This window comes from Danio rerio, chromosome 3 (assembly GCF_049306965.1).
Source record: "Danio rerio strain Tuebingen ecotype United States chromosome 3, GRCz12tu, whole genome shotgun sequence".
In the NCBI taxonomy this organism is placed as follows: Eukaryota; Metazoa; Chordata; class Actinopteri; order Cypriniformes; family Danionidae; genus Danio; species Danio rerio.
In genome coordinates, this window is record NC_133178.1 from 562,959 (window position 1) to 589,462 (window position 26,504).

The 26,504-nt window shown below is 35.9% G+C and overlaps 1 protein-coding gene across 2 annotated transcripts; it reads right to left on the reverse strand.

The window, feature by feature from the left end:
- Positions 1 to 18,273: 18,273 nt before the first annotated feature.
- Positions 18,274 to 24,957, reverse strand: irgf4 (immunity-related GTPase family, f4). 2 transcript variants are annotated; one of them, XM_073943734.1, is made up of 7 exons: positions 24,338 to 24,957; positions 23,048 to 23,143; positions 22,661 to 22,891; positions 22,498 to 22,520; positions 21,692 to 21,798; positions 19,345 to 20,030; positions 18,274 to 18,861 (listed from the first exon to the last, which is right to left on the reverse strand). In XM_073943734.1, exons 1-7 carry the CDS (start codon positions 24,740 to 24,742, stop codon positions 18,754 to 18,756), a joined length of 1,656 nt encoding a protein of 551 aa, XP_073799835.1. In that variant the 5' UTR covers positions 24,743 to 24,957; the 3' UTR covers positions 18,274 to 18,753. The 2 variants fall into 2 exon arrangements, with proteins under 2 accessions (XP_073799835.1, XP_005171590.1); XM_005171533.6 differs by lacking the exon at positions 18,274 to 18,861 and having other exon boundaries at positions 19,240 to 20,030.
- Positions 24,958 to 26,504: the final 1,547 nt, after the last annotated feature.

Consider the following 26,504-nt stretch of genomic DNA (forward strand, 5'->3'; position numbering starts at 1 on the left):
GAGTTTGCATGTTCTCCCTGTGTTGGCGTGAGTTTCCTCTGGGTGCTCCGGTTTTCCCCACAGTCCAAACACATGCGCTATAGGGGGAACTGATCAACTTAATTGGCCATTGTGTATGTGTGTGTTTCCCAGTACTGGGTTGCAGCTGGAAGGGCATCCATTATGTAAAAGATAAAAAAAATATTGCAGCTGAGAAGGCCATTCTTTGGGCATGTAACCTAACTGCATGAGAACACGTTTCAGTCACCGCTGTCTATTTTAAAAGTGCTGAAATATATTCATGAGAGCAAATGAAAAGGTGAACAAGTCAATTTGAATTTGTTGCCTGCCACGACAAATTAAAAGAACCAAACTAAATTGAATAAAAATGCAAAAAATATATTTATCTAAAGGTTACAAAATAATAAAAACAATTTAAGGGGTACCAATGTAACCCATATGTAAATTAAATGTTTATCATTACATATAAAGTTCAAAACAACACCAGATAACAGATAATCAAATTTCAAAATAAACAAAAATAATATAAGCGGTGGGGAAGTAAAAAGAAGTCAAACGGAAATGATGCTCCAAAGCAGTCTGTAGAACACGTCTTTGCAGCTCATTAAATAAGCAATCAAATTAGCCGGACCTGCTCATACTGATCACCTATTAAGAAAAAGGAAGCAAAACCTAGGAAACAGAACAAACCAATCATAAACCCGTAACAGAGTTTTCATCTGCGAGCCAACTGGGTGAACAACATATAGACATTTCAGACTGTAAAAAAAGATTATTTTGCTTGTTTTAAGAAGAAATTTGACTCATTATTTCTAAAAACAAGACACTATTAGTTCTTGTCTAGGAAATGCTTCTTAATTTAAAATATTTGAGATATTTAGACTAGAAACGTTTTATCTTTTGAATCTTCCGTGTTTTCTTCCAAACTTGAAGGATCAAACTAACGTCACAATAACACACACAAAACAAGCACTGCATGTACAGTATGCTCATGAATCTCTTTATTTATTAAACACAGAAAAACTCAATTTTGAGTACAGTTTATCGTGCATGTAAATTGCATTTTAAATGCTTTTCATTGAAATCTATTTTTATTTAAAAAGAGGAAAAAGCTAACAAAAATTAGCAATTTCTAAAAAAGGACAATTACATTTCTGTATAAACTAGAGTTTGTGTACAGCAAACACTTCACATCTCTAAACCTAAAGAACAGTATTATCTCTTATTATAAACACATGAAATTAAAAGATAACATACAGTTTCTCTTTTTCTTTCAGAATTTTAAACTTCTTCCCCAAACACTACATCTACAATAAGAGAAGTGTGAGCAGTGGAGAGAAAAATTAATGCAGCTTCACAGGCTCTGAATGATTCTAGATTTAGGTAAGAATCTGACCTAGAGAAACAATTGCTTAATATCTTAAAAAGAATTTTAAAAATAATAAAAAAAGTCAAATTAAAATGCCTTGCACTAGCTGAAGACAATATTTTCTGTCCTGTGAAATTTATTTTTAAAATATTTCCCATGCGTTGTTTAACTGAGCAGACATTTCCCACAGTGTTTCTCACATTATTTGTCATATACAAATTTATACATTATATACAAATTTCTTAAGGTCAATAATATTAGCTCCCTTAAAGGGCCATGAAAGCCCCTCGTTTCAGCAGGGTGTTTTCACACCTCTACTTTGGAAAAAGTCAGAAAAGTGGGCGTGTCCAGCTCTGTTTAGGGGGGAGTGTCGGAGGAACTAAAGAAGGATGATATGGGAGTGTCGATTTGGGCACGAGCGAGTTTCAGAGTCAAAACACACAACCACACACACACACACACACACACACACACACACACACACACACACACACACACACACACACACACACACAGGGAAGAAAGTGTTGACATGGACATCAGTAACTGAATTTTTTGCCAAATTATTAAATGTTGGACTTTAACTGCCGTTTGGATCTTTCATTCAGGGAATTCATTCATGCCCCTCGTGACAAACGCGATATTTGATTGGAGGATCTGCTCTAAGCGTGTATTTTCATGCAATGTTTGATACCGCACGGCGAATGAGAGAAAAAAAAACCTCCGCATTTCCTGGAAACTTAGATGCACACGGCAGGTAGTGTCAGAAAGCCGCGTGTGTTATTCCGGTCACTAAATGTGGTGAAAATCCTACACGAGGTTAAAGTTTGGTTGTGATGCTAACATGTTTACACTCTGTGCATTAGTTAGTTGTCGAACAAACTGAATAAACAAAGAGCACTGGTCACTCACTTACCAAATCTGTAGAGACAGGACAATCACCAGCAACTAGAGCCGCGTCTTTATTAAGAGGAGACTACAAGCGAATCCGGATCTCAGCGTTTGCAGATGAGAACAGCTCTCAGGTAAACAATAATCCTCCTTAGACACGTAAGTTATTGTTGTCGAGCGTCGCGTACACTGTTAATCCACACGTGACTCCAGCTGCGCTCTCACAGAGAGAAAATGAAAACAAAACTTCACTGCAGCAAACTATAAAAGCAACACTTCACGCTTGTTTTGCCAACACAACGTGGCGTCTCTGTCGTGTAAACACTGTGACAGTAATGAATATTAATGAAGTTGCACAATAGAGCGCGCTGATTGGTTTGAACCAAGCCTTACTCATGCATTAATGCAGCACACTCAGAGACTTAATAAGGCACTCCCAGGCACAGGCGTCCAGTCTGCATGCTGGAATACACGCTATTATGTCATGACCGTGACGCAGCTTCAAAAATTCGTTTCAAACAGGAAGTACGAATTTGCTTGAAATTATGCAAAAACAACCAATTTACACTTTTTAGTGAAATATAGGTGTCCTAATAGTGTTTTTAGCAGTGTGGGACACATATACCACTGTCAACAGCTCAACACATGTGTTCTGGGGCCTGTTTCAGTAAGGAGGTTCAAACAACTCGGAGTTTAAACTTGAACTCTGAGTTGATTTACCGAGAGATTAAAAACTCAGAGTTTTCGGTTTCAGAACAGCTGATCTGAGTTGGGTCAATCAACTTTGAGTAGAGCAACTCAGAGTTAAGCGCGCACACCGTGACTTTTAAAAGGCATTATCAATAGAGCGCAGATATTACGAGTGACTACGGCAACATCTTAAAAAAAGAGATCACCATTTCTTTTCCCAGCTGAACTTGATCTGCTCATGCAAAGTTTTAGCAAATATGAGTGTATATATTTAAAAAAAAGCAACCATCAGTGAAACAGAGACAGTTAGCGTGAGAAAACAGCTGCTCAAGTTAATGCGTATTTTTTTAAAATTATTTAAACGTTTAAGTATAATGATATAAGTAATGTAATGTGTGACGTTTATACTTTTTTCTAAACTTTTATGCACGTTTATCAGTTTTAATAGATTTAACAGTGCACTTGTGTGTCTGCCTTTTTATTGATCAAGTGATAGAGGTTTATATAACATTAAGAAGGTAAGCAGTGCTAAAAATAATTTTTAGACAGAATAATAATCCCATTAATCTAGTAACTGTACATGTCGAAGGTTAAACTAAAAATGGAAAAAGGACAAGCCTCATACGTGACTTTGTTCTGTGTGTGACATAAAATGTAGGCAATAGCTGTGTTTCCATCAAAATACAGGCTTACATAAATTTGTGCAAAACTGGAATAATGGCTAAAAGATGTGAATAAAGCAGCATTTTCATCCAACAAGTCAAAGAGAACACAATCATCACTTCCTGATTAACTTGCGCCAAATATCAACAGTAAAAACAGAATTTACTGCGGTAGAAGAAGCTACCTTAATGATTTTTTATTTAATACTTGCGCCTCAGAAGACACAATCAACACGTGGGGGCGTTTGAAGCCAGACGCGGAGATCTTGACACGCTCCAGACGCTCGGAGGTAATTAATAATATACACTAATACTGAAACAGTTCAGGCATTTTAGAATGACTAAAACAATATTTAAGATGTTCTGCAGTGTGCTCAGCCTGCTGTTTTGTCCATTCACACACATTTTTATCATCATCTCTAACAAACTTTTTTTTAATGTACATACTGTAATTTGTTAAGTGCACTTTGTAGTTTATGCGCATCTTATCAAATAAAAGTTTAACCTACTCAGTTATGCACATGTTATATTATGCGTATTTTCAAAAGTTATGTGAATCATGACGTTTCCATCAATCGTTTTTATGGGCATCTCCAAAATGAGCTCTAAAATAGGTGTGTGGAGACGTAAGACTAATGCGAGAAATACGCTTCATCTTTAAAAAAGGGGAGGAGACAGACAGAAACTCTGAGTTTAGAGAATAAAACCTGCTTCTGACCAGGTTAGATTCTCAGAGTAACTGACCACAGTAACTGACTCTGAGTTAAAGTGACCTCTCTTTCAGAAACAGGCTTGACTTACCCTGCTTTCTCCAGTTTAACAAACCTGCTATTTTGAAACCGAAAATCCAGAGTTTCTTTCATTTCAGGGTTAAAATACTCTGAGTTTTTATTTAACCTCCTTTCTGAAACAGGCTCCTGGTGTTTCGTGACCGTTTAAATACATTATTGCTTTTTTATTATCTACAGAACAAACCACTGCTTTATAATAACTTACCTAATTACCCTAGTGAAGCCTTTAAATGTCTCTTTAAGCTGAATACTAGTATCTTGAAGAATATCTAGTCTAATATTAATTACTCTCACCATGGCAAAGAAAGTTCAAGTTCAATTTCACATTTCCAAACGGCCACAAGGCCACACAAAGTGCTTTACAGAGAAGATACAAACAAGCAGTATGGACATAATAAACAAAACAGCAATCGGCACATCATGTAAAAGAAAGCATAAAATAAGAGAAAACAAATCAGTAATTAGAAATGAGTTATTAAACTATTATGATTAGAAATGTGTTAAAATATCTCCCAATATATATGAGCATCATCATATTTTTTTTTTCCCAACAGCTTTTGCTTCTTCTGTGTGTGAAATAATCCTGGAGGATCTTCTAAAGGCACAGACTTGTCTTTGTTTTAAAACTTCTACCAATTCACTATTCTTCTGAGTATCTGTGTTCTCCAGTCTCTTCTGCGTCTGTAAACGTCTTCAGTCCTCTGGTTAGTGTAGTGTGCTCCTCCATTCTGCTGTATGATTGAGTCAATCTTCTGCAGTAGATCCTCCACCTGCTCTCTGTTATCCTCATCTTTATTGTTGAACACATGATATCTGCCTCCACACACATCTACTAGACCTCTTAATGCACTGTTCTCCTCTATTAAAGTCTTTATAGTCTCTCCTTCCAGATGATCACCATGAGTGAAGAGAATGATGGAGTATTTCAGCACTTCTTCATCAAACATCTCCTTCATCATTTGAAGAATCAGCTGCTGCTCTGCAGTGAATCTTGTATGTGCAGGAAACACAATGAGGAAGGCGTGAGGTCCAGGACTGGATAAACTCACAGCTCTATTGATCTCTTTCCTCGTCTCTTCATTGCTCATGAATGTGTGATATAATCCAGGAGTGTCAACCACAGACACACATCTGCCTAAACCTGTGGCCTGAGCAACTGAACATTCAAACGTTACTGATACTGGACTCCCCTCAGATCTGAACTCTCTCCGTGCCAGGATTGTGTTTCCAGATGCACTTTTCCCAGCATCAGTTCCACCCAAAAGAACAATCCGTCTTTCTGACACTGTGTGAAAAGATAAAACACATCACACAATCACTGATTTTAACACACAGTGCTAAATGACTATAGAAATAAGCTACAGTAACATAGTGAACGCTGATGCTGATCAGATTATTGTGCAAAGTAAACACAGATACCTGCTACTGTCAGTATTCACACACACACACACACACACATGTACACGCACAGGTGTGCAGAATGACAACTGTATTGCAATATATTCCATGATGTAGTTTTTTTTTAAACAGATAGTAACTCCATTATAAATGTGAGGATTTCTGTCATGACCGTTATTTTCTACAACAGTGAATTTGGTTACAGGGTTTTGGTAAGTTTTTTATGCTTTATCTGTATGATGAAGACAAACTTCAATTTCATTTTATCTTTCATGCAATGAACAGAGAAACTCTAAATCCATCTCAAACCTGAAACATGAAGGAATCAATTGTGGTTTAGCCTGCAGAGGTTAAGAATATATGTGCCGTTTCATGATAAACGAATGACTCAAACCCGATGACTGGACAGGTGAGATTTGTTTTTAGTGATGAACACAAGCTGTGTCTTATTCCAGAGGCTGCTTCCTTCGAAGGACGCAGACTTTAAAGGTGAGTCCTTCGAAGTCCACACAGGCTGAACAGAACATTTTGTAATGAGACGATCTAGCCTACAGAGAACAGATCTCGACACCAGGCCACCGTAACAGCTGTTGTTAATAAGCGGTAAAAAAATGTGTAAACACTTTTTTTCAAAGTGAATTTAACAACAACAATAATAATAATAATAATTCCTTACATTTATATAGCGCTTTTCTGGGCAATCAAAGCGCATTACACAATGGGGGGGGATCTCCTCATCTACCACCAGTGTGCAGCATCCACCTGGATGACGCGACGGCAGCCATTTTGCACCAGACCACACACCACACACCAGCTGATTGGTGGAGAGGAGACAGTGATGAAGCCAATTGAATATGGGGATGGTTAGGAGGCCATGATGGACAGAGGTCAGTGGGCAGATTTGGCCAGGATGCCGGGGTTAAACCCCTACTCTTTTGAAGGACATCCTGGGATTTTTAACGACCACAGAGAGTCGGGACCTCGGTTTAACGTCTCATCCGAAAGACGGCGCTCACTGAGCAGTATAGAGTCCCCGTCACTATACTGGGGCATTAGGACCCACACAGACCGCAGGTTGAGCGCCCCCTGCTGGCCTCACTAACACAACTGCCAACAGCAACCTAGCTTTCCCATGTGGTCTCCCATCAAGGTACTAATCATGCACAGCCCTGCTCAGCTTCAGTGGGCGACCATGTGAGAGCTGCAGAGAGCTAGCTGCCGGCAAAAAAGCTGGCAGCTTAACCCCTTCAGAGCTGAATTATGTTCCAAATTTCAGAAAAATGAGATGTCATGTGATGTCTATAGTAATGGACGCAGGGTCTGAAGGGGTTAAAACTTATTGTAAGTGATCTAAAGGCAAAAGAAGATTTACTGAAGCTGGAAATAGATTTCATTTGATCCATACATTCATTCATACATTTTCAGCTTAATCTCTTTATTAATCTGGGGTCGCCACAGCGGAATGAACCGCCAACTTATCCAGCACATGTTTTACGCAGCAGATGCCCTTCCAGCTGCAACCCATCTCTGGGAAATACCCATACACACCCATTCATACACTACAGACAATATAGCCTACCCAATTCATGTGTTTGGACTGTTGTGGAAAACGGAGGAAACCCACGCCAGCACGAGGAGAACCTGCAAACTCCAGACAGAAATGCCAACTGACCCAGACTCCAGCAACCTTCTTGCTGTGAGGCGACAGCACTACCTACTGCGCCACCGCGTTGCCCTTGATTCAATACATGTTCAAATAAACTGGTAAACTGTCTATAACATTACTCTTTAGTAAGGAATGTCATACTCTTTTTAACACGTAATTAGATATCTGGGTAAAATACACTTAAATCATATATTTAAGGGCCATTCTTCAACTGCGGGCACTTTTAGCCTTGTGAAGCTGAGTAAAAAAAAACTTGTTCAAAATGAACGTAGCATAGACTCATAAGTTTAAACAATTTGTCTAGTTTTAAGATCTGTAAGAGGACAAACTTAGATATGAAAAGAAATTGTTAATATTTAACATTTTTTACATCGTGAACTGAACAAATGTCATTTCCACCACATCTCAATATACAGCTTTTATTTCAAAATGAAGTAAATAATGGCAGTCAAACATTGTCTAATATCAGTTTTGTTTCTAGCTTAACCAGTCTTTCCACAATATATACAATAATTATACATTTGTCGATTAAATAAATAGTTCCTTATGACCAAATGCTGAATTGTACACCTGCCACACTCCGAAATGTAATATTAATTTAGTTAAGAGTTTATTAGAAAATAAATAAACTGAATCTTGTACATCAAATAGAGCATGGACTTATAAATTATAAACGATGTGTGGTGGTGGAAATTACATTTCACCAGTTTTATTGAGATAAAATGAAAGATCGCTTCACTGATTAGCTTTGAATTGACGCTAGCCTTTCATGTCTACAAAACACTCTTATCTATCTTCATTTTTTTTTTTTTGGTTTTTAAAAACATCTTTAAAGGTACAACATGTTTGGAAATGACATAGAATAAATGTGTTTCCTTATCAAGCAATATTTACCTAGAATTTTCTTCAAGTGTTGTTAATGAAATTGTAAATTCCCTCCATCTTGAAGATTAGCTCAGATGGCACTATTCATTTTAATATAAACCACCTCAATAATCTTTCACACAAACTTTTTAAAGCAACATTACAGTGTTTTGCTGGAAATGACACTGATACAGTACAACAGCTATATTTTGTACTAAAAATAATTAGTTTCACATTAATAACTATAAAATATTTAATTTATTTCACTAGTGCTTAATTAGGATACATTAATAGATACCAGATAAATCATACTTAAAAATGTTATTTTCATTGTTGAAGTTGTTGAAGGTGAAAACAGTGATTTTGACACCTAAGGAGGTTGAATAATATGAAAAATATATAATAGAAAGGTAGTAAATTTTTTTAATTGTTAGTTTGACAAAGAAAGAGGAATTTGAACAAAATTATATTGGATATATGATCAAAGGACACATGGTAGTGTGCCTGTAGTTGAAGAATTACCCTTAAACCGGAGTTTTCTTTTTAAAATGTCCTACTGTCAGCGCCAATAGCCTAGTGGTTAGTGTGTCGACATGTGGCACTAGTGATGGGAAGTTCGGATCATTTTACTGACTCAGAGTCATTTCTTTCATTTGGTTCAATTTGCCAAAATATTATTAAAATGTTACGAATTGCTTCAAAACACATCTACAACTAGCCCAAAATGTTGATCACACCACAAATAAGTGATAAATAGAATATAAGAAGGAGCTCAGCTCAGCTCACCTCTTCATGTCTTCAAATGTCAGTGATTCGTTCATGTTACACTGACAGTCACATATAATCTTAACCAATGTACACAGTCTTTGAGTCTTCTAGTTCTTTAATCGTTCTTTCATCATGTGACAGAATGACTCAGACCTGATAGAGGACTCGAGAGATGAACGGATCAAATTTCTTTCCGGCTCTTAACGCAAATGATTGGCTTTTGCCTTTCCGCAATGAATGACTCAAATAACTTGAAATAAACAATACCACCTGCACAAATGTGCGCATGCGCGGATGAACGAATCACTCCCTGACAGGACTCGTAGTTCCCGAGTCATATTGAAGATTTGTTCAAAATGAATGAATTGTTCATGAGCAACCCATCACTATATAGCACCCAGATGCTCGCAACGACCTGAGTTCGATTCCCGGCTCGAGGTCCATTGCCCATCCTTCCCCTCTCTCTGGTCCCCATACTTTCCTGTCTGTAAATCTCCACTGTCCTATCAATAAAGGTGAAAACCCTTAAAAAAAAAAAACATCCTGCTGCTCCTGCCCTCAGAAAGAGTTTGTTAGTTTTTATAAGGGATTGTTCACTCAAACTGAAAATTCTTTCTGTCATTAATTATTAACACCCCCGTCGTTCCAACCTTTAGAACACACATTTAAATATTTTAAAATATATGACATAGCGATTAAATTATGAAAATGGTGAGATTACAGCTAGTCCTATAGTCCAGAGATCCGGTCCCGCGTCAGGTCAGGTGCGGCCGTAAATAGCCTTTAAAACACGCACACTCAACTCACAAGGGAGAAAAGTGTGTGACATGATAGGAGCAACTTAATTCATTACATGTTTTGGTTAACAACTAATTCTTTAAACACAACTTTCTTGAGCACTAAAAGGAAGAAACGCAGAAGAAATTTGCTGTTAAATTAATTTTAGCAGAGACGCAACTGCCAGTCATTTATTAGTTTGGGAAGATGTAGCCTAATAAAAATGTTTTAATAAAAATAAATAGTTTACTGCACAGTCCCACAGTAGGCTACATTATATATAATATTTTAATTTATTTATTAATATTATTATTGTTATTATTATTAAAATTAAGCTAAAATTGACAAAACGCAGAACCCTTTGAATGTTTGCTTTCATTTTGCTAGAAAGCGCACTTTTACAGTTGTGTAGAGAAACATCCCATTATGCAGCAGCAGTCAAGGTATAACACATAATAAATGCCTTTTGCGTTTAAAGATGATCGGCCTGCGAAGTCAAGTTTGCAGTGTTATAAATGGAATAGGTATAGTGCTTAAGTGGATTTACCGCGGATCAACCGAGAAATCTCTCTCGTGCGCTGCAGGTAGGCAGAATGATAATCTTTTAAAAATATGTCATTTAGGCTATACTGCTATCTGCTCATGCAAAATTAAACAACATAAAATATATTGTGGATCTATTTTAAGAGCTAAAATACAACATATCGAGTTTGTTTTGACTTGTAGCTCATGGCCCTAAAATGAAAATAACCCAAAAACAAGCTATTAAAAAATGCTCAATAAATAAAATAATTAATAAATAAAATGACGGGTAGGCCTAGTAACCGTGTACAATATCACGAAAAAAACACACTTATCATAGCCTAAGATAAATCTTTGTTTTTACATTTAAAATGATGAAAAAAAAGTTATATAGCATGTTGAGTTGCGTGTTATCCGTGCCAAAATTTAACCAATTTTCACGGTAATAACTGTGAATTTTGGTATCTTTTTAGGTATTTTTCTGGCTACACTAATGCCTTAAAATGTAACTCAGTAATTGTTTTAAATGACATTAGATTGTAACATTTAGCTTTTCCATGACACTGATGTTGGTTGGATAATATATAGGCTACGTGAAGCGGGATGACTCGGTTAAGCTGATTTCACTATATTTATTTACCGGTTAAATGAATAGTCTGATAGTGGGTCAGCTTGCATGTGTGGGCATAATTTGACGTCTTTACCTAAAACTTTAAACATTCATAGGGCTGTTATTTGAAATAAAACGGAAATAAGGAGAATAACATATGATTTAAAGCACTCGTTTGGCACTGAATCATCCGTCTGCAATAATAAGCGGTATGCATTACCATCGTTAATAAAATTCGTAATAGCGAAACTGCATATTGTTATTACTATTAAAACGTAGCCTATATTACTGCCTTAGGTCAGTAACTTAGGCAGTAATGCAAAGTAATAATAAATGTGAATAAATAGCCTAAATGAAAGAAACAAGAGACTAAAATCAGTCACCAGGTCTAGTGCCCCCTATGGATTTAAAGTGCCCCCTCAGTTTTGACTTCCTGGCGCCGGGCCTGATGCAGCCACTGAAATGAGACACAGATACAGATGTTCTCCAGACTCACTGTACTGGACGATGTTCTCCATCGTCCTCCAGACTCTGTGCATCAGGTTCCCCAGATGTCGAGACTCATTGATCAGAGCTCCAGCAGGGATCTGTGGATCTGGCGGAGAACTCTGGACTCTAAAAAAAAAAACATTGACAGTGTTGGGGAAAGTGCTCTGAAACTGGAGTTTGCAGACATCTACAAGCCAATCATCACAAAAAGCAGCTTAGCTTCTGTCAATCTACACCTCTTAACAAGTAGTAATGTCCTAAAAGTAGCTAGATACATTGAAGCTACTTTTTTACAAAGACCTATATTATAAAAATGTGAATAATGTGACAATTGTTAAGTCTCACACATTTTGTAATAATATTACACGTAGTTTTCACATTTCTCAGACTATAAAGAGTCAAAGCACAATACTGCAACAAATGTAGCATAGCAACAACAAAATAATTCACTAAGGGTGCTTTCACACCTAGACTTTTGTTTGGGAGCCTGTCTCGTTTGCCCAGTTAGCGCGGTTCATTTGGCATATGTGAATCCAGCAATGGTGATCGAATCCGCGCTAAATCAATCACTCCGAGATCGCCTGAATGAGGTGGTGATAGATCCGAGCCTGGCTATATCACTGTGTTTTATGGATATGAAATAGGCGCACGGCCATATTAAGAGAGAATTATGAGTAGGGCGGGAGGTCATTCCAGACATCCCAAGTCTCCCGGAAGTTTCAGGAGTCTCCTGCAAATAAACAGAGACTCCCAGATGCCAGCTAACGATTTATAATCTCCCGGAAATTACGCGTCTCCCTCACGATTCTTTAAATACGCTCCTACCCCTCCTCACCACACCCCCCTTACTCTTCAGACACGTCGCACGCATCCTGTCAAACACCACCAAACCACCACCTGTTGACTGTTGACTTCCACAGAAGAAAAAGACAAATACTATGGAAGTCAATGGTTACAGGTTTCAAGCTTTCTTCAAAATATTTTGTGTACAACAGAAAAAAAAAAAAAAAGACAAACCAAGTAGCAAGCAAAGGTTGAGTAAATCATGACATTATTTATTTTATGGGTTAACTATTCATTTAAAAAGGAAAAATATTTCAACAAATTTGTTCATTTTAAAGCAAGATGCTAATAGTCCTGTCCAATTCAATGATTAACGCTTAGCTAATAGTGCCCCCTGCAGACCTGGAGACTGGCTGAGCATATTAAGCAGTGGTAAAACTCAACTGTTTAACTCTAGGAGACTTGTAAAATGAGCCGATTAAAAATAAAGTATTTATTTTAACACTATACAAAACAAGTGTACAAGCTAATTGACATATTTCACTATTATAATATGTCATAATAGGAAATCATTTTCAATACAATACATGACGTTTCACTTTGATGTCACTCGAATGTGCAGTTAAAATGAGTACATTCACTGAGTGGTTCTGTCACTGTGTTTAATCCTGTACATGATTGTGCCGCTTGCACTGTAATGCGTTTTATTTATATAGTTAATTTTTGGGGCTGAATAGAAATATAGAGGGGCTAAAGCAACTCCCATGCTGTTTTATAATTTGACTTGAATGTTTCAGTGAGACATCATTCAGTTGACTTTGAAAAACTCCTGACATTTTCTCTCAGCTGTGGTCATCAGGGGGTGAAGAATGGTGCAAATTAAACAAAAATGCACCAATTGGAACAAATTATGATGCAATTTAAAAAAAACATTTGGTATACAGTTAAAGGGGATGTGAAAACACGCCAATTAGGGAAGCTGAAGGTATACGCAATTATTTATCCTCAGAAGTCGTAATACCCAAACAGCTTGTGGAAAAAAGTAGGCATACGGAGTATACGTGCATATAGCCCCAACTACACCAGTGGTTACAACACAACAGTAATACATAAACAAATGTAATGTAAAAGCATGAGATGTGTGATAACGATTTACCAACAGATGGTTGTAATACACTTGTGGTGGGTGGTGTTAGATGATACTGTGCTGCTTTATTGAAGGTCCATTAAATATACTGTAGCTGCTCTCAATTTGCTTTGGAAATGGCCAAAACCCCTCTAAAACCAGCCTGGTCGACCAGCTAAAACCAGCCAACTAATCTAGGCTTGTTTAAGCTGGATTTTTCACCAGTCTCTTTTTATAAAGCCACTCATAGTTGTACAGTTTGTTGTTAGTTTAAATATAACTATGTTAGTGATTGGTATTCATAGCTAGGATAGCAATCCTTGTTTTACGAAAGGTAACATGGCTAGCTTACCCTAATGTGAAGTTCGCTATTCAGTCTTCTCATATAATAAATTAAACAATTTAATGTATATATTTATTTTAGAAAAATGGCATAGCAGGTACGTGCTTCTTCGCAGGTTAGCAAAGCCAATGCATTGAGGTGAAGTTGGTTTTATAGAGACTGTGATAGTGTAATGAGGGGTGTGTACACAGAGGTAAAAGTTCCATGTTCAGCTTTATTTAAAGGTAAGGATGTCTGAAGTGAAACTGACGTTTCAAATGTGTTGAGATCCCGAAGCGCAAGTGTTTCGAAACACTGCACCAAAGCATGATCTGAAACACCCAGGTCACATAACTATGGTAATTCGAAACACCTGGTCACTTGACTAAAGCAATTCAAAGCACAGGTCATTTCAGAAGTGTTTCGAGACCTGGTGAACTTGCATTTGACTGACAGGGTCAGAATAAAACTCTGTCTCATATAGCCTAGTGGACCGTACGTGAACGTTGTTACTGTGCTGTAAGTGGCTTTTGAGATTTAATTTCGACTTGTACAAATACTCCGAAATCATGATTTTATGTATTTTAATCGAGTTTCTGTTTTATGGTGTAGTCTAGATAGGATACAGCAGTGGATACGCAATCATATTAGCATCAAATTTATTATTGTATAATAAATTATATATTTAACAGTGCTGTGATGCTTGGCATTAGGGTTGGGGTACAGTAGATGTTAATAAAATACAATAACATAAATGGAAAATTTAATGAATGATATAAATAATTCCCGTTAACTTCCGGCCACAATCTGTTCTAGCAACAACGTGTTTATTATGACTAAAATAAGACTTATTTATTCTAGTGCTGTCAAAACTAGCACGTTAACGCATGCGATTAATCTGAAATATTTAACATGTAAATTAAAAATTTATGCAATTAACGCAGTTTGCAGTTTTTTTTTATTTCCTGTTGTGGTCGAGGTGTGTTTAACATGCAAAGAAATATGGATAAGAGCAAAGAAACACTTTTTAGAAGGAAATTTTCAGTATTAATTAATGTGGGATCACAAGGCTCTCCAGAGTTTCATCTAATTTCATATGTTTCATTTTTAATCCACCAACTTTTGTTTTAAAGGAATTTGATACCACATGGCAAAAAGAAAGAAAAACCTTCGCATTTCACGAATCAGTGATCCTTTAAGGTAATCAAAAATCGTCTCTTTACATGGTAGAGGCTTAATAAGAGAATTATCTTAATTATATTAAAATCTTAGTATTGGTGTCCATGTAAATGTACTGAGTGAAACCTAGATGATGTCGTGAGCTGTCAAATACAGTGCATTCGGCCCTGTGCTGTCATGTGTGCGTTGTGTGTGTGTGTGTGTGTGTGTGTGTGCGTGCGTGCTCACAATAACAAATGCCTAAACATCCGTATCCCTCAAAGTTGTTAAAATGTTTAGAGATGGTGTGACCAAAGTCCCTGTAAGAATTAGTCTTTGGTGTGACACAACATGTACCTGTGGGTGCCTTTGATGTACCGCTTAATATTTCCTACGGCCTTTGTCACAGAACTAGTGGCCATAAAATTAGGCACCGAAATGCAGATGCTGATACAGTAATCCTACAGCGGGGGATTTAATACCTCAATTTGCTCAATTGTTTTTTGCTGAAGCTATTCCTGTGCAATACATTAAAATGACCAGTAGGTGTCACTGTAGAAATGGGTTTTAAAACAATTGGAGCTTCGACACATTTGCTTCCACTGTTACATGAAGCCTCGCTTTGCCCATCACTATTCAAAGAGTCAACACCAGGGCCTGGTTTTTCAAAAGGTTTAATCTGGATAAAATTAATCCGGATTTAGTAATCCTGTTTTTGCGATCCGTGATCACGTAATCCAGCTTACTTTTTGAGCCAGTTTTTCAAAGCAACTTTGGATTGGATCAATCTGATCCGGATAGGAACTTTTCAGGATCACTAAATCTGGATAACCAGTGCTCAATCACAATGTAGATGGATAGATAGGCCTGTGTAAAGAGCAACAAGTAGAATAGCCAGTGTGGGGTCAATATAACTTTATTTTTATTTGAAATGAAAACACACACACACATTTAAAAAAAATAAAAATAAAAAAAAACTAAAAACAATAAGAACCCCACCCCATCCTCTTCCAGCAGTCCGCTCATCTGAGACCTACAACACAAACACTGTACATTGAGGATATTTATAATAAGTTTCAAATATAGATGTAAATAAAAAAGACTTAATGTCAAAAACTCCACAATAATTTCAGACTTCCTCATCTGATGTGGCGAGATCAGCTTGCTGAGCGTATCCTTTAGGAGGCGAATCTCAAGTCTGGCCTTGGTTTGCTGCAGTTTGGTCAGAGTCAGTTGTTCCTCTGCCAGATGAAGCTGTGCTTCTGCTCTTTCAGTGTCTTTTTGCAATCGTTGAAGGTGATTTCAAAAATCAGTCATTGACATTCTTTGCATTTTCTTGGTTATTCTGTAATCATTGCATGCATCACTAATACATATTCTAAAAACAAAAATATTTTCCATTGTGATGAATATAGATATATATATATATATATATATATATATATATATATATATATATATATATATATATATATATATATATATATATATATATCAATCAATCAATTATTGAGAGAATAAAATGGATTGTCTTTGGTCAGTTTTGACAGCTGTTTGGGGGGTTATTTTATGAGGCCAAACTCTTTCTACTTTGCTGTAGGCCTATACTGAAAGGCTGAATACGTTAAAGCCAATAATCACTATAGCCTGACAGATGAACAAATAAAATTAAAACTTTATGAATAAATAGTATATCTCGTAAGATCCAAAAATTAAATTATTTAATACATTTTTAAAGTTTTCATTAAATTTTGAGCATGAAATCCACACTAAATCCACCCTTCTGATGGGATCAGTTTAATCCACGGTTTTTTGGATCAAAGTGATCCAGATCCTACAAAAAAGGTCTGAAAAACCCAAAGTAAAGGTTTGATCTGGATCAAAACCAAGATTAGATTAGGTGATCTAATCCGATTAAGTAATCCGTTTTTTCTTTTGAAAAACCCATTTTCAAGATCCCTTATCCAAAATCCTAGTGGATTACTTTTGAAAAACCGGGCCCAGAAGCCAAACTGTAGCAAAAGCGGTAATCCAATAAACGAAACCCAAAGAACAGGCAAAGGTCATGGCAGACAGCAAACACTCAAAAAACCCAAGAGTCCAGAAAAACAAACCAAAAAACATAACAGGCACAAGTGAACACTGGGATTTGCACACTACCATGAAACAAGACAAAGAGTGAGTGAGAGCGTATTTATAGTCCTGGTAAACAGTCCTCATGAGTTACAGCTGTGTGTAATTAGTAGTTATCTGGTACTAGGGTGTGTGAGGTGCATTATGGGATGTGTAGCCCGGTTCAGTGACAGATGTAATGTGTAGTGCCCTCTAGTGTATCTGGTGGACACTCAACTTGGTGACTCTGAAAAATAGGATCTAGACTTGGGGTCACCAATCTTGCGCTTGGAGGTCCGGTGCCCTGCAGGGTTTAGCTCCAACTTGCCTCAACACACCTGCCTGGATGTTTTAAGTACACCAAAGAGTTTGATCAGCTTGTTCAAGTTTGTTTGATTAGGGTTGGAGCTAAAATCTGCAGGACACCGGCCCTCCAGAAACAAGTTTGGTGACCCCTGATCCACGCATATGACCTTATTATTTTTATTGCGAGTAATGATAAAGAGTTACCTTGGTTATCCTTTTGATAGGCACAATTCCATATATAGTTTGTCATTAGGCTCTAATGGATGCTCTAACTTATTTTCAGTCTGGTTTCCGGAAACATCATAGTACTGAGACTTCGTAACTTTAATTAACTAATTAACTAATTAACTAATTAACTTCTAGCCCTATTGATGTATTTAAGTCAAATATTAAGGAAAAAACAGGGCCAGGTTTTTCCATTACAATGTATGTAGGCTTTTAAGAGTTTCCTGTATGTTCTGCAAACATTCGTTGCAACACCTGGTGTATTTCCCAAATAGGCACGTAACAGTCTACATCCTACAAAGAGTGGCCACTGTCCATTTCAAAAGTGCTGAAATATAAACTGATGGATTTTTATTCATACATAGATGATATTCAAAAAGTCAAACAAGTCATTCTGGAGTTTTCTTGTGTGAGCCAATGGGGTGAACAAAATATACATATTCCAAACCATAAATAATTTTGCTTTAACCATTGTCAATTTTTTTTTCTTGTTTTATAGAGAAACTCACTTCATTTTAATTCATTATTACTGAAAACAAGACTATATTCTATTCTTGTCTAGAAAAGGCTTCTTGATTTAAGAGTTTTAGGTAATTGGACTAGAAACAAAACAAAAAAGTAAGAAAAAGCATTTTTTTTAGTGAGTGAGCCATCATTTGTTTTTCCACTTGAATCTTCCCAGTTTTCTCTCAAATCTAAGGACTAAACTCCATCACAAAACAAACAAAGCCAGCACTGCAGAAATGCTTATGAATAGTTTTATTAAAAGCCCAGTTTTTGTAAACACACAAAACCATATTTTAAGTACAGTGTATTGTGCATGAAGACAATATTTTAAATGCTTTCAATGAAATCAAACAGATCATTTTTTAAAGGGAATGCGGCATGAAAAGTGAATAAAAAATCATAGTTGGTCTGGAATTAAAGCTGTACAGTTATCCTCTTTATTATTTACAGAGTTAACTGAACCGTCCAATCACAACAATCTAAAGTTTATCCACAGCAAGCTGAATGTTTTCTTCAGATATCTCTATTTACAGTACAGTATTCTCTCTCATTATAAACACATGCAATTAAAAGATAACACACAGAATCTATTCCTCCTCTTTCAGAATGAGGGGAAAGATAGAGGATTTTTACACTTCTTCCCCAAACACTTGATTTACAATGAGAGAACGGGGAGCAGTGGAGAAATAAATACTGCAGTTCACCCCTGTTGTCAGATCATTCTCTGTTGACTTTAGTGTTCTTCTTCATTCTGCTCATCACCACATGCAGTCCAGCATCAGTGACAACTACACGATCACTGAAGTTCACCTCAAGAGTCAACATCTGCTGATCATTTACTCACACACACACACACACACACACACACACACACACACACACACACACACACACACACACACACACACACACACACACACACACACACACACACATCTCATGCAAGATGTTATTTTTTTTATCAACCGCTGTTATCCAATGACATGCCTAATTACCCTAGTGAAGCCTTTAAATGTCACTGTAAGCTGTATAGAAGTGTCTTGAAGAATATCTAGTCTAATATTATTTACTGTCATCATGACAAAGAGAAAATAAATCAGTTATTAGAGATGAGTTATTAACACTGTTATGTGCAGAAATGTGCTGAAGAAATCTGCTCTCATGATATATTATTAGTAACTTAATAGTTTTTTTTAACAACTTTTGTTTCTTGTGTGTGTCAAATAATCCCGGAGGATCTTCTAAAGGCAAAGGCCTGTTTTTGTTTTAAACCTTCTATCAACTCTTGGGTTTTTTGGGTTTCTTTACCATGAGTTCTTCTCTGATTCCCTCTTCTTCTCTTCTGCCTCTCTGAGCATCTTCATACATCTGGTTAGTGTAGTGTCTTCCTCCATTCTGCTGTATGATTGAGTCAATCTTCTGCAGTAGATTCTCCACCTGCCATCTGTTATTCACATCTAAATTGTTGAACAGATGATATCTGCCTCCACACTCACGTACTAGGCCTCTTAATGCACTGTTCTCCTCTATCAGCTCCTCTATGTGCTCTTCTTCATCCAGCTGCTCTCTGTTATTCACAAAACCTTTGGTGAACTTCTGAAGAAAGCTTTCCCTCTGACGTACTCCAAATCCACGAGTGAAGAGAATGATGGAGTATTTAAACACTACTTCACCAAATATCTTCTCCATCATCTGAGGAATCTGCTGATCAGTGTATCTGTCATTTACATTGAACACAATGAGGAAAGCGTGAGGTCCAGGACTGGATAAACTCACAGCTCTGTTGATCTCCATCATCTCTGTGTTTAATAATCCAGGAGTGTCGACTACAGACACAGACCTGCCTAAAACTCTGGCCTGTGCAACTGAACATTCACTGGTCACGGATCCTAAACCCCTCTCAGATATGAAATCTCTCCCTCCCAGGATTGTGTTTGCAGATGCAGTTTTCCCAGCACCACGTCCACCCACAAGAACAATCCGTCTTTCTGACACTGTGTGAAAAGATTAAACACATCACACAACCATTGACTTTAACACACAGGGCTAGATCATTAATAAAACAGTAAATGCATTGTGTGTGGAAGTGAATGAGAGAGCCTCAGTTAAAACTCGTTTATTTTTTCTGTTAAGAAAAGCATTTTTACTAAGTATTAAGCAAATCTATTTATTATTGCGTTTCCGTCATAACCACTCTCAGGGTTTAGTATGGTAATATAATATGGGTTTAATATATAATATGTATATGGAAATGTTGATGTGTTTGGTATTGTCTGCATAGATCTGCTACTTTGATTATTATAGAAAGATCAATAAACAAAAAAAAAAAGTTCTATACTTCAGTGATGATATTATTAAAATATATTTTGATAACAAATTTCACCAATATGAGTTATTCCAGAAAATTATAAAAAAATAGGCTACAATAAATTAGTTTAAATGTTCATGAAAAGAACTTCACCTTTTTTCTTTATTTGTACCTTGTTAAATATTGTAGGAATTAGGGGTGAATTCAAATAGTCAAAAATTCGATAGGAGGAACCTGATTCGTCTGTTAATCACTCAATTATCAAACAAAAATTGCTGTGAATAAAAATGTAAAAATAAGAAAGCTTCTAGCAAATATTTTGACCTGCCTGTATAACTACAACCACCCAAAGTTTCACTTTCAAAGAGATTAATGCTTTCTAAAAATCTGTGATTAATTTATTTTCAATTACTAAAAGTTTAATATACTATCATATAGCAATAAAGCCAGAACTGACAAAATAAATAAATAATAAATTAAATAAGAGCATTGACATGTCTTAAGCTGTTCTATGCAGTACACTGTATTTTGCTTAAAGAAAAATGCAAAGGTGTTTTTTCCAAGAGAGCACAACTTTGATTATACAAGTTACTGGTACCTGTAATTTTTATAATTTTATAAACTGTCTTTACTAGTGCAAAATCAAGAAGTATTTCATTAAGTACAAGATGATTTTGAAACCCACATGTTGTGAGTTTTGTGATTTTTTGTTTTCAGTTGAATAAAACATAGGTTTTCAATAAATAAATATATATATATATATATATATATATATATATATATATATATATATATATATATATATATATATATATATATATATATATTCAATATATATTTCTTACATTTTTTATACATTTCTAAATTGTGTGCTGTCATTATTGTGTTTGGTTTGTAGAATTTCAAGTTAACTGTGTGATAACTCAGATGGTATGTGATAAATGGAGGACTTATTAGTTGAGTGTAGATTGTAATGCAGAGTAAAACACTTGTTCTGCTCTTACGAGAGACCATTTACTCTACAATTTCTATATTCCTAATGGGTTATTAATCAGACATACTGATAAATTTAATCATGTTTATTGTGTGCACTATGGTAGATATAAATGTTAATGTCAAGTACTGCTCATCTCTATTTGTAAATATAATATGCGTTAAATTGTGTGTATAAAGGCTACAATGTTAAATGCAAGTTGGTTAGTGTCCTCAGTTGTGCCAAAGTACACTGTTATTTGATTTATCTTATTATACAGAGATGGAGCGAAACACAAGTGCTCGTGTCTATTCTTTAATATTTCTGTCTCCTTTTTTAGGAAGATTATAAACACAGATGTTCTCCAGACTCACCGTCCTGTGTGTTCCACCAGACTCTGAGCATCAGGTTCGCCAGATATCGAGACTCATTAATCAGAGCTCCAGCGGGCATCCATAAATCTGGCTGAGAAATCTGTAATCTAGAAGAAGAACACTGACAATGTTGGGGAGAGTGCTCTAAAGCTGGAGCTTACAGATCATCTACAGGCTAATCATCAAGAAAAGCAGCGCAGCTACTGTCAAACTTCTAAATAAGTAGCCTGATACACTACAAGTTAATTTTTTAAAAATAGATAGTTACATTGAAGCTACTTATTTCACAGAATTATTAATTTTAGGATGTTCATTTAAAGTATTATATTTTGCACTTATTTACAATACCATACAATTATCATGTCAAAATAGCTATTAAATGTAAAACAAATGAAATGTCAAACATGGATTTCAAATTCCTCAGACTGTCGAGAGTCAAATAAAAAGATTACAACAAATGTAGCACTGCATTCAAAATATAACCTAAAGCCCCATTCAGACTACACAACGTCATAGGGATTTGTAAATAAACATGGGCATCATGATCATAATGTGCTCAACAACTAATGACACATCTGCGATGCCTCACCATGTCATCTCAGCCTAGCATGGTTAATAGTTCAGCTTTTAAAATGGTAAAACCGTGTAATCTGAACGAGACTTTAATAAAAAAACAACAAAAACTTCAGTCATTCTTATGTTTATAATTGCCAAATTTAGAGTACTGTATTGGTTGAATTTCAACTGTTGTTAATTAAAATATATTATTTTCAAAACAACATTAATGAATTAAGTAACTAATTTACCTCTTCATCGAGACTGGAAACTCCTGCAGAACAAACACATCACAGATCAGCAGGAACTCAAACAATTAATAAATAAATCAAGTCAATCATGTCATCATTTAATCCTATCAATCAATCAATCAATCAATCAGTCAATCAATCTCTTCTCAATCAATCTTCAGACCTGTAGAAAGCGTATGCTGCTGTGGCTCATGCTCTCCTCTGTGTCTCTGATGGCGTGTGAGAGATCTGAGATGTGTTTATTGATCTCCTCCAGCTTCTCCTTCATCATCTGCTGCTTCTGCTCCTCTTCCTTCCTCACAGCAGACACTGAAGCTTCTTCTTCATCACGGAGAAACTGCTGGAGCTTCTGGAACTGCAGTCTGATCTGACGCTCCGTCTGCTCCGCCTGAGCCTGAACACAACACATCACGTTGAAAATATCCTGGGTTACCAGATGACCATATCAGAGTCAAGAAATGAACATGCAATAATGTAAATAAGTCAACTGATCTGTTGTAATCAAAAATATAGTATAATTGCAATGTGTGTATTATAATCAATCTCCCACCTTGACATTAAAAACTGTTCTCTCAAGCTCTTCTTTAACGTTTTCCTTGCGCTTGAGCTTCTCCTGTAGGGTTTTCAGTTTGGTGTCCAGCTGATGCTACAATTTAAAGTGAGAAAACATCACACACTACAGATTTATGCATTAAAAAGATGAGCAAAATGTACTGTGAAATACTAACATATAAAGCTGGCTAGATGCTGGACAATAATTGATATTTCATTTTAATAGAAACCAAATATGTAAAAGCTGTGTGTTAGCCTGTACACACACGGATAAACACCACACAGCTGGTTCTGTGCCTGGGAAATGTAGCAAGCTTAGCTAAAAGCTACTTTGCAGAAGTATCTTAGCTACATTTAAGCTATTTTTACAATTTTCATTTTTAAATCGAAGCAACTTAAATTATTATTCATATCTTAATGATCACTAAAACTGTCAATGACTCAAATGAGGCTTTATTGATCAGTTCAGTTATTTACTGTAAATAATACTGTACTAAACAGAAACAAATGATATTTATGAAAGTATTTATAAAGTAGTGACGCTACTGAGAAATGTACTCAAGCTAGTATCTTCACTAGTGGTAGTGATGCTACTGCCCAACACTGGTCACTGGGATGGTACCTTTTTAAAATGGTACACTTTTGTACTATACAGGTGGACATTAGTACCTTTAGGGTACCTTTTTATACCTTTAAGATACTGTGTGGTACATTTTGTACTTTTTAGGTATTAGTATGTACCTTTAAGGACCTGTCAGTGACAGATTTTGTACCTTTATTTCTGGGAGTGTAAATATAATTATCATTAAAAGATTAATTAATAATAGCGTATGAAAAAGAATGACTAAATCTATGCTTTTCACTCATCATAGCTGCTGATGATGTGACAATAAAAGTGATTTGATTTGATTTAAGACCAATCGTAAAGAGTTTAGTTACATTTCTTTAATGAACATCTTTTACATTTTTATATTCATTAAAATAAACTGTTAATAAGTTAAAATGGCTAGTTTTTTTCTTCAGAACTGAATAACTCAAAAGCGAATTGTTATTATTAAAAGTTGGTATAAAGTCATTCTCTTCAAACACTACTGAAGTTAGACAAGTGTACACCGATGCTGTGTGTAACTTTATAGACGGTCCCTAAATTTGACAATATTAAACGCCCAGAGTCAAACCAATATGCCAGTTTTAGAAATAAAAGCCTAAACACCCCTAAAACTTCAAGCATGTTTATATCAGTGTGAGAAATGTATAGTGACGTTTACTTGTCAGATATCTGATTTACCTTGCAGGCTGCAGCTGCTTCATCGATGGGTCTGAATGTGTGGTTAGTGTGTATCTGTGAGTCTCTGCACACCACACACACAGGCTGATTATCCTCCAGACAGAAGAGTTTGAACTTCTCTCCGTGTAAACTGCACATCTCCTCTGATCTTGACGAATGTCGCTTATACGCCTCGCACAGGTTTTGTAACGTGAAATTATATGGAGGATCTTCTTTGGAGGATCTCCTCCTGCACACTGGACACTCCTGAGTGCCCTTGATTCTCCAGAACCGCTGAAGACACTCTTTACAGAAACTGTGACCGCACGATAACATAACCGGGCTTCTGAAAGATTCAGTGCACACGGGACACGACAGCTCCTGCACAGACAGAGAATCCATTTCCTCACGTAAAGCTTCCGCCATGTTAACTTTGCTTTCACTTTCTGGATGACTGCCGAAAACGAACGACTTTAAGAACGATTATTATCTGCTGTTTAGAAAGAAATGACTCAAAAATTATATTAAAAGGTGCAGGCTGCCTTTCGGATCTCCGCAGGTCGCTGATTATTTCACGGTATTTTCCGAGAAAGGAGAAGAGAGTCTCTTCCTGCTGAGTTAAACGAGTAGGTGGAGTGTCTGAGCACCTTGTGTTCAAACAGGTTATCCTGACGGTCTTTCAGTTTCAGATTTAACAACATTACCTAGGATTGAATTGTAATATTGTATAGCGCATTTTAACCTCTATGACTATTTAAAAAGTTGAAGTTAATCATGAAAACAGTTTTTGGTGATGACTGCCGCAGATGATTTTGCTGGTTTGAAATAATTTAGTGTAAGCTAAGTCAACAATTCTATAGAATTATGAAACATAATTTACGCATTAACAGCCTATGCTTAGTTTGTATTTATTTCCTTGTGCCATCTTGTTTCTTATGTCTTTTTCTCTCTTTACTTTTATTATTTATTTAATCTTATTTTACAATTCCCTAATTTCCCCCTTATAAAAAGTAATCTGTGCACGGTTTATTCATTCTCTTTATTTGCTTTGTATTTATCGTAGCTGTTTTGTTATCATTGCAAAACCAAACAAACAAAAACAGCTATCCAAATAGTATATAAATAATAATCATGCATTAAACGAGGCTATCAAACAGGGCGTTCCCATTAATCCATATCTATTTTTAAATGAACGAAAACAAGTTTTTAATGCATCATTTCTACTACAACATGAAAAAAAAATTATAATCGAAAGAAAATAATAAAACATATTGCACATTGGTTATTTAAAAATGAGATGAATAAAACCGCAGCTCCATTTCAACCTAGAAGCTTTTCCTATCAGCATTAACAGTGGTCACCAGCAGGGGGAGCAAACACTCCGCAAAGCATTACAGCAGTGGCACGTTTAACAGGGCAGGCAGACATGATCATCAACAGCTTTTTATTGTTTTAAACTGAACATACAGACAAAATCGTTCATACATACAATATTATATGAATTAATGTCTTGATTTTTATTGTAGGAAACAATTATAAAAGAGAAAAAAGTATAAATAATTACAATAAAATAAATAAAACATAAGGGGCTTTGAAAAATAAAATAGCTTAGAGAAGAGAAGAAATAAGAAATTATCTAATGAATAATCTTAAAGGACTTTTTATCTTTCAGGAGTTTTACGAAACAAGTTTTACCTCATTCAACCACTGCTTAAAGTTAGATGTATTTAAACCATCTACATTTGTGAATGAAGAAATGCAGAAGATTAAAATTTAAATAAAATTTTCTGTCAAGGAAGATAACAAAGGTAACTGTCTTTACAGTGATGGGGGGAAATTTATTTTCCTTGATCATAATCACGTCTGTACCTCTGAGCAAAAGGGAAGCACCATGTCAGATATATAAAAAACCATGCTCCAAACTCTCCACATCTTTTCACAAACAAACAAACAAACAAACAAACATACAAACAAACAAATTGTTATTAACATCAAAGTAGAATTTCAATCTTAAAGACTTGCTGGAAGGACATATTTCATATAAAAATCTGAAGCTCTCCTCTTTTAATTTAGAAGGAGAAAGACAAGACAAATACGTCTTTCCTGATTCTTTTAATTTCAACATTGTCAACATATTTGTTGCCGGAATTCTCTTGTAAATGGATTTAGAAATTGTCTGTGTAAAATT